Source organism: Megalopta genalis, unplaced genomic scaffold (assembly GCF_051020955.1).
Source record: "Megalopta genalis isolate 19385.01 unplaced genomic scaffold, iyMegGena1_principal scaffold0085, whole genome shotgun sequence".
Lineage (NCBI taxonomy): Eukaryota > Metazoa > Arthropoda > Insecta > Hymenoptera > Halictidae > Megalopta > Megalopta genalis.
Window position 1 is genome coordinate 213,807 of NW_027476154.1, and position 15,926 is coordinate 229,732.

Sequence of the window (15,926 nt, forward strand, 5' to 3'; positions counted from 1 at the left end):
CCGACGTTATTGATACTTTTGGACCACGTTCGTAGTGTGCAATTCATTTTATTATTTACTTTATTAACGTCGATCACAGAAGTTACTAGGTAAACTGAAAAGTCACTAGCGAGGCACGACAAAATTGTCCATCAACTTTTAAAATATTTTGACCAGAAGTTTGCATAAAAATGGTTTAGTGATTATGAATAATATAATTTATATTAAATTTTTTAACGACGACCGCAGAAGTTACTAAATCAACCGAAAAACCACTAGCAAAATGCTGAAAAATTGTCACAATCAACTACCAAGAATATTCGATTATTTTGCATAAAAATGGTTTCGAGACAGTGATTAATAATTTCTTAATTTTACTAATGCTGACCACGTAAGTTACTTGTTAGATAAACTAAAAAGTTAATAGCCAATGTTATGTTAAGAAATTAGCATAATATTAAGATGATTTATGGGAAGAGCGAATGTTTCAGAAAGTAAGATTTGCCTTTATACATGTACTCACGACTACTCTCGAAAATAGTCTGAGCACGAAAATGGGCACCGGATACATTACGATGACAGTCAGCTCCATCAACCGTGTTACGGCAGCGAGAGAGAACAGGAATGCGGTTAGAATCAGAAGTATCACCAGCTTCAACAGACCTATGATTGCCTAGAATTATAGTTCTGGTCATTACAACGTCATGAAAATTACTGGCTACCACATAAACGTACCCGCATAAAAATAGAGTCTACGACCTCCTCGGAAACTACGTAAACCCTCGCACCCTAAATTCACCCTTCTAGTAACTGATGCCTTAAACATACCGCACTCAATCCTTGCACGCATATTGGGAAGCTAATTTACGACACATTTAGTCAATTAATTTTTCTAAGAACGAAGAAATATCTTGGAATAGTTTAGACCGTAGTCTTTCTACCCCTAATTCACCCTTTCGGCAATCAACATTTGAAGCTTCAACCCTCAATCCCCCGATTTATATTAAAAGGGAAGTACAACATGAACTTACATAATAAAGATATGTAAGTATCTGCGAGCTTCCGAAAATTATGTGAATTTTCCACCCCAAAATTCGTCCCTACTGTAAATTAGATGTACAACACCGCCCCGCAACCAGCTGATTTACATTAAAAAGAGGAGAACCCAGCCGAAATTTACATGACATAAATAATATTAGTATCAACAAACTTTCCAAAATAATACAAACTGCCAACTTTGCACCCCAAACTCACCCCTTTGGGTAACTTGTGTACAAGAGGGGAACCTCGAACCCTTGCTTACAGAATACGTGTAGACAAGAAAATATTATCAGAGCGCAGGGAGTGTCTTAGAATAATCTTAACTGTCAATTTTGCACCTCAAAATCACCCTTTCAATAGTTGATATCTTTATCATCAAGCCTCGGCGCCCTGATTCAGAAAATAAAGGAAAGCTAACTTAAATTTATTTAACGTATTTAATAGAAATGTATTAGCAAACCTGGTCTAAGTCGATTTTATAAAAATACGTCGGCATGCAGAAATATTCCGGAATGATTGTAAATGTTCACTTTGCCCACGATCAATCGGTCATTAACCCTCGACCATTCCATTCACATCGAAAAGGGAAGCCGGACCTTTATTGACTGAAATCAGCATTCGTGAATATTTCACAGTAATTTAAAATACTCACCTTACACCCCAAATTTACTTCAGCAGTAACTAATACACGTCAGTCATTAACCCTGGACCTTTAAATTTATAAGGAAATGGAGTTCTAGCTTAAATCTATTGACAAAAATAAATCAATACTCATCAATATTTCGAAATTATTTTAAATATTAACTATGCACTCCGAATTCACCCCTTCAGTAATTATCACCTTGGTCAACAACCCTTAATTTACATTAGAAAGAAAATCTAGCCAAAATCTATTTATTGAATACATAGGAGCATGTAGACATAAGCAGAAGTGTAACTTAATATTTAAATTAAAATTTAAAAAATTAAAATTTTGAGATTTAAATAATTGAAACTTTGTAATACAAATTCAATTCTTTAGTAATTGATATATTGGAACTCAAGTTCCAACCCTTTAATTTACATTATCCTAAATTTATTCACTAAGTATACATATGTATATCAGCGCAAATAGTATTCTAAATCTTTTCGTCCCTCTCTAAAACCCAAATGAAAAATAACATTTTATTTGCATAATAAATATTTTTTTATCATTTGCAATAATAAATAAATAATTTGTTGAATTATTTGAATGATTTTTTAATGAAATAAAAAATTTTATTATTACTAGCAATATAAAATATCAATTCAATTTGCAATCTTTTTTTTTCACTACACCCCGAACCCTCCATTTCATACGCCATCCACCAAGCTCCATAAAAACCCGTCCACCTAACCTAAACCTTCGACCCTAAAATCCGCAAGAAAAAAAATCGTGACCACTTCCGTCTGCGAGAAATCTTTGCTATCGATGGGCGAACGACTTTTCCAACGGAATTTTTCGGGGACCGAGCGATCTCAGCGACTCTGCGAGATATCTGGAAGCGGCTTACGCAAAAGATCGGCATCGTTCGTTGCCCGGAGCACGAAGGCCAGGAAAATATTTTTCTGGCGTCGATTTTCACGGTCGGGGCACGATCCTCCAATTCATTTCACTGGGTTAGGTCGCGGAGGCTTGAGACTGCATTCTTCCAGTTCACCCACCTCCCCATTTTTTCGTCGACGAAATAAGGGACCCGATAGGAGCCGCGCCAGAAATGGCGGTTAGAGTGTGCGATGGGATCGGCGAGAGTGTGGAGGGGAGAATTTTTGTATTCCGACGTTTGCACGTTCCTTCGACAGATGACACCCGACGCCACACGTCGCACTTTTCGCTCAAAGAGTTGGCCACAATCCACAACTTCGTGCGACTTTTATGAAAATCGGTGTTTTCATGTTTTCGAGATTTCCTGAATTTGAATGCGCTGTCGATACGAAATGCGACACCAGACGCTATCGACGTACACAAGCATTGTTTCGAACTTCATTTTAAACATATTGGTTGTGAATACTTTATTTTACACATTTTAGTTGAACATTTTATTTTAAGCATGTTTATCGAACAGTTTGTTTGAACATTTTATTCTAAACATTTTAGTTGTACATTTTACTTTATATATTTTCATTGACCAAGTACTTATTTTTTGTGGATGTCAATATTTTTCTATTTTAGCTACAATATTTGCCTACGATTTTTGACTACAATTATATGATTGGAATATAAAATTTCATACGACGATCTTCGTGTTAAGTAATTTTTGTATTTAATTGTGATAAAAATGTTTACTTAACCAATTTTTTTTAAATAATATTATAGGTCACGTAGTACAAATATATTGTCTAAAGTAGTAATAAAGAATATTATCAGTTATGAACAATATGATTATAGACAATGTAATAAGAAAAACATAATCAATTATAAATATTGTTTAAATTATTGTTACATATGTATTGTTAACTAGGGATATGTCTTTTTCTATCGCTCCATTGTGTGGTTTTCGTATGTACAACAGATCCGACGTCCATTTTTTCGGTTTTTTTTCGTAATCCGCTTGATATTTGTATCTGAAAAAAAGATACTACTCCTGAGGACTACTCCTGTTTCCAGCACACTTTTATACAACACTCTGTATATTGTTACCGATATTCTTGTAGAGCATCGAAAGACAAATGCAACGAGTATAATGAATATATACAGTGACTCGCATTAATATTCGGACACGATATTGATACAAGAACAATTGCTCCTTTTTATTGTTTATGATAGTATTATTGAATCAATTGTTTTCTCATACAAAGTAAGTAGAAACATAAATTTTGTTTATTTATTGCACATGTTCTTTTGTATAATAAGCGATGAACAAGATTGTGAGGAAATTTAACGTCACAAAAATATTCGGACAGTGAATGAATTACATTAATTTTATATAAAATGAAAATCTTTTTAATCACGTTATCATAATATTAATATTTTGTCGGTTGACCCTTTTGTTTTATTACTTCATGTAATCGCTTGGGCATGTTACAGATGACTTTATTTAAATAATCCGACGAAATTCGTTTCCATTCGTCTAACAAACGTTGTTTTATCTTTGTTGTTGTCTTTGTAAGTATTGTACGAATTTTGTGGTCCAGTTGATCCCATAAATTTTTAATTGGATTTAAATCAGGCGATTGAGGAGAAGGATGCAGTACTTTTGGACAATTGTTTAACAAATATTCCTGTACAATTCTGACCTTGTGTTTAGGATCACTGTCCTAATAAAACTTAAAACTGTACGTACACCCATATTTATAACACTTGTAATTAAATTTTCTTTAAAAAATGTCCAAATATTTCATTTTATCCATAATACCATCGATAAAAACTAGTTCACCTATACCTACGGACTGTCCGATTATTTTTGTGACGTTAAATTTCGTCACTATCTTGTTTATCGCTTATTATACAAAAGGACATGTGCAATAAATAAACAAAATTTATGTTTCTACTTACTTTAAGGAGTGCTTTATTATATGAGAAAACAATTGATTCAATAATATTGTTGCGAATTACTGCATTTCTTTCGCGTCGCGGCATTTTATTTACAATAAAGTACATAAACTATAATACAACTCAATTCAATTATGTTTGAGATCTTTGGACCGCTCGACGGTCCGATCCCGACTCTTCGATTGTCCGTTGATAACACACCTCCGTGGCAACCCCTCTCTTCTATTATTCTTTAAGGAGGTGTTCACAACAGGGCTGTTTCACATTACAGCCACTTGATTTGGACAAGTCGCCGTAACAATATTATCATAAACATTAAAAAAGAGATATAATTCTTGTAACAATATCGTGTCCGAAACATTAAGTAATCAACTTTCAAACGCAAACATATCGAGGTTAAACAATCGAAAGTATTCAATCATTATACTTGTTGGATTCGTTTCTTCGCCCTTCATCAAAACACGTACGATTCTATTTAAAATTAAACGAAAATAATTTATCAAAAATATTTAAGTTCCTCTGCTTTCAGACGCTACTATCTCAGGATTAAATGACCACAATACTACTCGTCTTATCATGCTCTTGTTACGAGCCGAGGGCCAGGCAGTTTGGGTGGCCGGAGGTTGCATGTAATTGGAATTTTTGGATGAGGTGCGTAGACCAGCCGATGTTTATTTCGACACGGGTAGCTACCTTTAAAATTAGGATAAGGTGTTTGGAGAAATTGATATTAGGGTTAGAAAAGAAATAAAGATATACCTCGAGCGGTTAAGATATATCTTGGTGGGTTATACCAACTACTGGTTTGAAACAGGAGGTGGAAATGATTAAACTTGAAACCAAAGAAAACTGGTAAAAACTAAATTATTACGCGTTGGGTTTTACAACTGTAAGTAAGTTTTCGCGGAAGAAGAATTGAAACTCGATGTTACTAATGTTTCCGCGTCGACGAATGACTCGAAACTAGCCCAATTCCCGGTCGCGTTTGGGCCCTTTATATAGTCAGTTTTTCTGTGGAAAAATGGTAGTGGGGATGATCCTATGTGGTCCGACTCCAGAAATGTTCGTCGTCGTACTCTCTCGGAGGTACTCGACTCGCGATATACAAATGAATCCCCGGCTGGCTGGCGCCAGCCTGGCGTATGCCTTCAGGAGGGAATATAAAAAATTCGTGGGAAGATTCTCCGTACGTTACACTCTAAAAGGCTCTTGAAAGCAAGCTACGAAATTCTTTTATTTCCGAATACCATAATCTGCGAAGCTTCAGAAAATCGGGTCTGCTTTATTCTACGTCCACCGAGATGGATATCCGGCGATCGTAATCCGCCGTTCGCAGAAGTCAGGAGACCAGAAACATAAAAACAACCGTGTCGCTGAAATTTCGCAACTCCATGTATCGGATTAACCGTCGGAAGACGGTTTCGATGGTCGCGGGCAACGTCTTACGACCGTTAGTCTATACGTACTCCGAATATCGTTTTCCGGCAAATTTTTTTTTTGGGGGGGGGGATAGTACTGCTATGCTCCATAAGGTACGGAAGAAAGCGGTGGAGGGGGACGGAACTAAAGGAAACCAGAAATCCTGCTGGATGATTGGCTTCTATCTTCAGTACGATCGGGTCGCGCCGTTTATTTACAACACAGAGGCAACCTTTAGCGAACACCAACGACGACCCCCCACCCCACCCCGATCCAGCACCTAAAGGTGTCGGTGATGCAGCCACGTAGTGTTTGCACTCGTGGTTGGAGTGGCGAAAGCGACGATTCGTTACCGGGAAACACGCGAGTGTCGATCGAGTTTTCCTTCTTCGGTTTCGGCGGCGCTGTTGGTGCGGCGAGTTTATTGGAAATTTGTGGCGACGGCGGGGAATATCAATTTTGGTGGGACGTGACTGGGAACAGGTTTTTGGCAGCGTTAAAAGGAACGCATTGAAATTGCGTATCGCTTCTAACGGTTAAGATTCGAATTAAAAAATGCGATCAATTACGAAGAATATTATTTTTGGTTTATGGACCGTCGAGGTCATTTCAACCCGTGGCGTTTGGATCATTGCTTAACACGTTCGCCCGCAGCATAAAGAACGTCATATTAATGTTCTGAATATAATTATTTAAAATTATAGCACATAGCATGATATTTAGAGAATTGATGCCTTCACTTTGGCGGCATTTTCATCATGTCGCGTAAGATGATACAATGTATTTAATGCAATAAATACAATAAATATAACTATGCTGATAGCGAACGTAACATAATTTAATTACTCAGCTTTTGGCAATTATGTAAAATACTAGAAATAGTATTTAATGTATTACATTATATTATATATAATGTACAGTTTTTAGTATGATATACAGTATAAATGTATTTAATTATACTATATAATACACGATATAATAATTTAGTATAATATACAGTATAATATATATATATATTTATATACCATATATATATTATACTGTATATTATACTAAATTATTATATTGTATATTATATAGTATAATTATATATATATATATATATATACATAATTATAATTATATATTATAAAATATAAAAAATGTTAATTTAATAATATTTTATTAATTATATATATATATATTTATATATAAAATATATATAATTAATAATATTATCAAATTTACATTTTTTATATTTTTTTATTGCTGCAGCATTTAATACATTATTACCGTATTAAATTATGCATTAACCTAATAAGAATGGTTTAGTACGATTACATTGTGTATAATGTTATTGATCCTGGAATTCCTAATAAATTAAACATTATTTAAAATCATGGAAATTTGAGTTCCTCGTTGTATTATTCAAATATTTTAATGATGCAACAATCTAGTTATCGTTATTTATGCGATAGTAATTATTGATATCTAAATTCCTCATAAATGTGATATCAATAAATAATCATTGTACGTCATATAACAAACATTGTTAAAAAGAACAATATGAGACAATTTTAAACAATATCATATGAAAATATAACATTGAGCATCATATATCCCATAAATTTAATATAAAATTCGTATCGATGTTATTATAATTCCGTTCAATATTATTGGAGCTTTAATACCTGAACAAAAAATATTATTTAATATCATGAGAGTTGAAGTTCTCTACAAAAAATATTATTAAATTATTATTATATATGTTATTATATATATTAAAATATTATATTCTCGAACTTAAAATTCATATTATCCTAACATTAATTAGTGTCGTTAAAATTCAAATTGCTGTTAAATTGACATAAACTAATATGATGAGAGATATTATTGTTTCCTGTTGTCGAAATATAAATTTCTTATAAGCTAATATTGATTTCGTGAGAGACTGGATGTGGTTTGTGGTGAGTGGACGGTGACAAGGTGACTATGTACATATAATATTATACGATATTGGCTGTAATGTAATTAGAACTCGCCATTTGTGATTGTGATTGGAGTATGATGAATATTGTAATGCGACTGTAATTACATGCTATTAGGAGAAGATGATTGATTAAAACCATCAACCCAATTATATGTATATTAAATATAGAAAATAGTATAATACACACACAATAATTTTTTTTTGTTAAGTTACACAATTTTGCTTCGTGTAATGTTTAAAAGTGTAAAATGATGATAACGAAAATTTTATCATTTATAATATTGTTTGTTATATTCCCCGCCTATTTTATATCTTCTACACTTTCTAAAATTTTTGGTATTTCTATATTTGATCATTGGTAATTAGTTATTAATTTTATTTGTTATTTATATTAGTACTACCACGATTTACAGCGGGTATTTTTTATAGTTTTCCCCCAGTTTACATATCTTACAATTTTTAAATTTCTAGTACTTGTATATTTGACTATTGCATTTTCTGTAGACTCTATATTTTTCGTAATCACAACTTACACCGGTCTTTTTTTATAGTTTTCCCCTATTTTGCATCTTTCATAATTTTTAAATTTTTAGTTCTTGTGTATTTGACTATTCCATTTACGTAGTTTCTATATTTTAGTGTTTCTATATTCGCCAGTTGCATTTTAGTGGTTTCTATGGCTTTAGTATTTCTATATTTGATTATTACATTCGTGCAGTTTTTATATTTTTAATATTTCTTTATTTATTACGTATACTCTATTTATATTGTTTATACATATAGCCAAATATAAAAATACTAAAATGTAGAAGCTACATGAATTCAAAAATTCAGTAAATTTTATATTTGTTGTATATTAATAATCTATATTATAATATAATAATATAATAAATATAATATATATAGTAATATATAATAAATAGTATCCATATTTGAATATATCTACATTTGATTACTGAATTTATATAGTTTCTACATTTTACTATCTTTATATTTGATTATTGTATTTCGTCAAGTTTCTAATATTTCTATCATTTTCTTCTTAATTGTATTTTGCATGTATCGGAATTCTGCCATGTATTACAACGATTCTTACAATCATTGAGCTTCTGCTGTGATTTTTTAATGTATAGTATTTCTACAGTCGACGACATTTATCATTTGATGGATCGTGCGAAATCATTCGGCTCGAATTCACATTTAACTAAACTCGAATAGCGGAATTATGTTTGATGCGAGATTTTCGCGGAAAATTTTGCGAAACTCTCAACGGTATTGATCGACGAGAAAGAGAATGATCGACTTTCGAGTTCACGTCGTATTTGTTGCATAGGGGATTATGGATTTGATGGATTGATAATGAGCCAGCTATCAGCGCAAGGATTATTTCGTACTGGTTTCGTGAATGTTTGATAAGCTTCGATTAGGCCACTGATTTTACATGTCTATATAAAATATACATTTGTTGTTGTAATAATCTCTGTGCAATTCGTCAGGAGAAATTCATTATCGAACGTATTCTCCTTTTAATAATTGGGAACTATTTTAATGAAATTTGTTCATAATAATTATTATTATTATTATTATTTCCTCTGCAGTTCGATGAAAATTAACGAGAGAAAATCACCTTCTATAAACAAATACAACCGCGTATTATTCTTACGATTATTTCAACATTCATTTAAATTGAATTTATGTGTAATGATAATTAAATATTACATTGGTTGAAGTTACGTGAAAATCAAGAACAGAAAACATTTTCCATAAATAAATATATTTATTTTAATTATAATATTTATTTTAGTTACGAACTTATATGAAATAATTATTAAAACCTATTTTCAAAGAAGTTTCATGAAGATCGTGGAGAATAAAATCATTAGTAATAAATGGATATGTACACGTACATTTTTGTTAAAGATTGTCTCCATGTTTATTTAATTTTCAAATCATTCATAATTGATAATTATTTCATTGGTAATTAAGTAGAAATCTTCAGAATTAAAGTTTTCTTGTACATATATACATAAATATAAAGTTAAAAAAATTGTGTCTAAAAATATAGCAGTAATTTTCTTTCGAAAAGAAAACTTTCGAAATCATAATTAATATTGCTTGGTCATCTCTCGGCTCGCTAATGTGCTTCAATAATCAAACACAGCTATAATTCCCAAGAGTTCCATGCCATAATTATCACGTTCGAAAATTCAATTATTGTATAATATGAGAATCAATTCTATTTAGTATTTCACGAAACCGAAATATGGATGTATATAAATTCCATAATTGATATACAAGGAAATTCATTTATTTAATAACGAGAAAGCTACGTATTTAGTGTATCACGAATGAAAACAATAATTGAAACAATTTTTAATTAGTTATATAATATTTTCGGGATTATTTTAATTAAAATTGTATAATTGATATAACTGCGGAATCGAATGATGCGAGAGAAGTGAAAATCAATGTATTCAATGATCGGCTGATGATTGAGAAGTGAGAGGCGATTGAGATTGTTATTTACATATGTCGAGAATATAGTGCGTGAAATTAGCGTAAATATTCGCGTGTATATTTTAATTTTTTGTACAATCAATTGACAATATAAATTGATGAAATTTGATTATCAACAGTATACAACAACTCTGAAAATTCTTCGACATTTTGCTTTTATTGAAATTCCTTAATAACATATCATTTAATATCATCGAAATTCAAATTGCTGTAAATTTTCGCATTCGCATTGCTGAAATTAAAATTCGTATTAATCTAACATTAACTGGTGTCGTTCAAATTGTAATTGCTATAAAATTAACATAAGCTATGTGGTCTGGCTAGAACTTACTATTGTTATAATTTATATTATTTACCATTATAAATTGATAAAATATGATTATCAACAATGTTGAACAATATAAAATTCTTATGATATTTCAATTTTTATTTTAAATTTCGTTCGAAGAATCGCTGTTCCTGTCAACAACCAAACTTCGTCTGAGGAATAATTACCCTTCCACAAAATTCAACTATTCCGATCCCTTCATTATAAAGTTTTTAATATTCGTATAGCCTCGGGCTATTTATAAATTCCTCGGAGAAAAAATTTTACAGATTCTCCGACGTAATTAACCCCTTGAAATACGATTTCTTTCATTGTCATGTTGATTAGCATACTCTGTCGTTAATAAATTCTACACGAGACAGAAAATTTATATTTGTTACATTATATGACTGCATTGTTTTAAATGACAACATATTCAATTTTTATTGTAACATATTTTTGAATATTTAGTACATATCGAATATATATCATTCGAGCAAGGAGGGGATAGTTTTACCCTTAAAAATATAAACGAAGGAAAGAAATTCAATTTTTTAATATCTTTAAGTTTTTATCTTAAATTTTTTTAATATCTGGTGCAATTTTAAAAATATGGAAGTTCTATCTCAAAGAAAATAAAAAGGGGTGCAAAATCTAATTTTCGCTGGAAGTAATTTCTTAATATCCAATAAAATTGTAGAAATAATTATGCAGAGAGGGAAACATCTACAAGATACCACATTCATTCAGGGGGTAGTTTCGTACTACGAAAAATAAAAAGGGATGAAACATTTAATTTTCACTGCAAATATTTTATTAATATACGGTAAAATTTTAGAAATAAACATGGAGATAGGTAATATCTAGACATCGTTATTAAGGCGGTAGTTTCACCCTGAAGAAAGTAAGGAAGGCATGAAAAATTTAATTTATGTTATAAACAGCTTTTTAATGTCATGAGAATTTTGATAACATATACAAAAATAGGGTAACATCTACATATCGCAATTAAAAAGGGGCTGTTCCGCTCTAAAAAAAAATAGGTAAAGGGGATAAAAAGTTCAAATTTTATTATACGCATTATTTTAATACCTGATAAATTTGCAAAATATACAAGAAAATGGGATAACATCAGGATGTCGTTGTTAAAGGGGCAGTTTCACCGTGCAGAAAATAAAAAGGGGATGAAAATTTTTTGTTCAGGAGCAATTAAAATTATGAAATAAAATTGTCCGACATTCATAATTTCGACATAAAAATCATCGAAAAATCGTAAATTATCCGTCGCGACGCGTGCTCACGAGCCAGAATCAGCGTAATCGTTTAACTCCTGCGAAATTTGCCCTAATCGCGATCATCTGAAGCTGTAGTGACTCCGTGTCATTGTTACAAGTGCGCCAACGATATTTCACCAAATTCTGATTCGCTGGATCAACCGAAACTTGCTGGACCAATTGAATTTCGGCGGCCGGGGGTGGCCAGCCGCCTTCGTAAAGGTCGCGCGAACATGATAATCACATTTCCGACTCAGCGCGAATATTTTTGGCTCTACGCACGGCCGGCACTACACCATAAATCGCACGAAACGAAAAATGGTTCGATGGAACTCGAGCGATAAGCGAAAATGAAACTTTGTTGGTCATTTTTCAAATTCGCGTGCTTCTGATAAGTTCGAAACGTTTCTCCGGCGTATGAAATCACCGTGATTCTGTGGAACGAAGTATTCCCTTTCCAACGAATCCAAGAACGTTGATCTGCGATACTTTGTTGCAAATTTATAGCAGTTTTGAAAAAAAGTATAGAAGATTAATGTGATTTCTGAGGTCGTGGAATTCTAGGCGAACATTTTTCGAAATTCAGAATACCATAACTTCGTTAAAAAATATCGTAGGGTGGTGTTTTTCTACTCATTTTAGAAGTCCAATTTCCCAGTTTCGTAGCATCTTAATTCTCCTGTTTTATAAATTTTATTTCGTTAATACCCTGCACTGTAAATAAAAATGGTTCCGTCCTGTCGATTTCTCATATTCGCATAGATCTGAGTGGTTCAAAAAATTGTTTGGCAAACGCAATCACAATTATTTTAACGAACGAAGTCTCCCCTTTCGAATGAGCCCGAAAGTATTGATCTATGATTTTTGTTTGCCATCGTATAGCACCTTGGATTCTCTTCCGAATGAAATTCTGAAATTCAAAATACCGTAACTTTGTTAACAAAAAAAACTGTAGAATGGTGTTCTTAGATACATTTCAAAGGGTGAAATCTTCGCTTTCGCGCCGTTTGGATTATTTAGTATTAGTGCCCGATCGCGAGTGCCTGATCTCCGTTCCTTCATGAAGTGGCTGAAACGACGAGAAACCTGGCAGAAAAGTATAAATTTCATTGTTTTGTTTCTACACTTTTCATTGATAAGTGTTACATCGACGAGATTGCATAGCGAATATATTTTAGCCAATTGGTGTTATTTCAATCATTTCGATGATAATTTTAATGACAATAATTTCAAGGATAATAATTTCAAAGATAATAATTTCGAGAATTATATTTCCAAAGACAACAATTTCGGAGACAACACTTTCTAGAATAACAATTACAAAGATAGTAATTTCTAGGATAACAATTTCAAAAATAATAATTTCTAGAATAATTTCTGGGATAATTTCGAAGGTAATAATTTCGAAGATAGTAATTTCGAAGATAATGATTTCGAAGATATCAATGTCGAAGATAACAATTTTGAAGATAACAATTTCGAAAATGATAATTTCAGAATTAATAATTTCAAAGATGATAATTTCGAAGATAATAATTGACAATTTCGGTCGAAATTATAGAAATCCTGTTAAATACAAGCAAATACTAAATAAAATATAATTTTCTTGACATTGCGATATCTTCTGAACCGTCGATTAGTTCTTTATTTTCTTGGCTACAACAGTGAAGTCACGATGCTCCTTCCCTATTCTCTTGCGGAACGATACGTCACTATAACGAAAGCCCCTGTAATTAATCCTTTCCAAGACCTTTAAGCGGCACCTCCTCGCGATGATCTGCGCGTAATTGGAAGTCATGATTGCAGTCACTAACTTCGGTATGCTCAGAAAATTATGGATCACGCTATTAATTCCAGTGTCAGATATCGGTACTTTCACTTGCTGTCCATTATTCAGCGCATTGGCAACCTCCACGGACACGGACACTAAGCCCTCGCCAATTTTTCGCTGCTGCATCTCCGGCAGCGTAGCCAGGAACATCAACTCCATAATACAATCAATATTATAATATTTGAATAAATTTATCTTGCTGTGTATAGCAATCAGAAAATCTACGTAGCCCCTGGCCCGGTGATGTACGCAATTATCCTTGAATCTTTCAAGCCAACTCTTTTGGCAAGGTCGCCAGAGGACCGGGCGATGTCGACGAAACGGTGGGCGCCCACACGGACGTCGCGGGTTAGTTACAGGATCTCTCGGCATCGGATGATCTCTCAATATCTTAATTTTATTGAGAACAACACCAACAACTTCCCCAGTCTTGACGTCGACTGCAACAATGCTGACACCGTCTTTAGCAATTTCCACACAGAGCTCCTCGAGCGCTCTGACGCTACAAGGCGCCGATATCAGATTTACGGCTTTGCAGATGCTCTCGTTGGGGAAAAAGCTTTTCCTTATTACTTGTAATGCTCCCTCCAAAGTATCCTCCGTCAGAGACTCGAACTCGATTTCTCCACCTTCTATGGAGCCCCACTCAATGCAGGATTCAGTATTAGTTCTGGAACTGAACGAAAAGAAACAATTAATTAGTATGCACGTAATATTAAACGGTATATTAAACGACGGAAGCTTTAATCGAATCAAGTTTCCAGAAACGTTTGGAGATACAGTAATGTCTTCCTAACTGACGCTCGGATTACGCACAGAAATGGACAATCTGGGAAGAGGAGACACGATTACTCGAGCCTCGCGGCTCGTTTTTATAGTTATCGGTGAATCGACAACTTTGTAGACGACTCGTTTTTATAAGCGAATAGATTGGAAATATCTATACGCCAGGATTAAACACATTTTTCCGTTCCGAAAAACTAGCAATTTCTCGATCCATCCGTTTCGAATGGCACGATGTTTCAATGCGCATACTTCTAAATTCATAATTTCGAAATTATCTGGTTTCTGTAGTTTCTGATTTTTAAGATTCCAATTCCAATTCAAATCAAATTGACGGTTTTTAAATTCTCTGATTTATAAATTTACAATTTCGAAGTCAGCTGATTTCTATATGATCAAATTTTTAAGATTTCAATTTCTAAATTCTTTGATTTATAAATTCACGATTTTTCAGTTTTCTGAAATTTTAATTGTTATCAACTGGTTTCTAAATGTTCTAGTTCTTACCGTTTCAATTTCTGAATTGTTTGATTTCTGCATTTACGCTTTTTAAGATTTCCGACTCTTAAATTTACAAATTTTTAAATCATCTGCTTCCCAAATTTTCTAAATCTTATCATTTTAATTTCTAAATTCTTTGATTTACAAATTCACGATTTTTAAGTTCTCCAATTTCTATATATATAAATGTACATTTTTTAAATTATCAAGTATTTAAATTTTCTAATTTTCAAGATTTCAATTTACAAATTTTAATAATCGTATCTCCTCTTCCCGACTTGTCCATCTTCGTGCACTATCCGAGCGTCAATTAGGGAGAATTCTCCGTATCCGGCCAAAATAGAGGTTGATTCGTGTCTCGATGAAAAATATATTTTATTTATAAATATTTAAATTCGTAAAAATAAATTGTCTTTCTTATACCCGACACACGGAAAACATTAGTCAAAACAAGTGACTGAAGAATGTTCGCGGAAGAATATAGCAAAAATGTACGTACCATTCCATTTTAGTTCACTAAGAAATTCTCACTATACTTCACTGGGAAAATTAACTGAGAAAATTCGCCGAGGTCTTCGCACTGATCACTGCTGCACTGATCACAGAATGAGTGTTTCCGTTGACATCGGCAGGGTATTTATACTGTCCTTGCTAAAGGACAGAACGTCCTAATCAGCAAAGACGAACAATGACAAAAGGATACTACCCGAAAAAAAATGCGCCAGGTATGAAAACGTCTCCCGTGGAAAACCATTAGCCACCGCGGCCGGCTATCAGGTAAGCACATGTACCTG

General features: G+C 32.8%; 1 protein-coding gene across 1 annotated transcript; it reads right to left on the reverse strand.

Moving 5' to 3' along the window:
• Positions 1-774: 774 nt before the first annotated feature.
• Positions 775-15,727, reverse strand: LOC143262072 (uncharacterized). Its single transcript, XM_076528032.1, has 3 exons — positions 15,632-15,727; positions 13,832-14,524; positions 775-838 (listed from the first exon to the last, which is right to left on the reverse strand). The coding sequence occupies exons 1-3, from the start codon at positions 15,637-15,639 to the stop codon at positions 775-777; spliced, it is 765 nt and encodes a 254-aa protein (XP_076384147.1). The 5' UTR covers positions 15,640-15,727.
• Between the last annotated feature and the right edge of the window lie 199 nt (positions 15,728-15,926).

What these genes read in the sequence shown, in the direction of transcription:
- LOC143262072 (XM_076528032.1), bottom strand. An exon ending in AATTTTCTGAGCATACCGAA is followed by an intron (nt 839 to 13,831) that starts GTTAGTGACTGC and finishes GTCGTAAATTAG; the next exon opens with CTTCCCAATATGCGTGCAAG.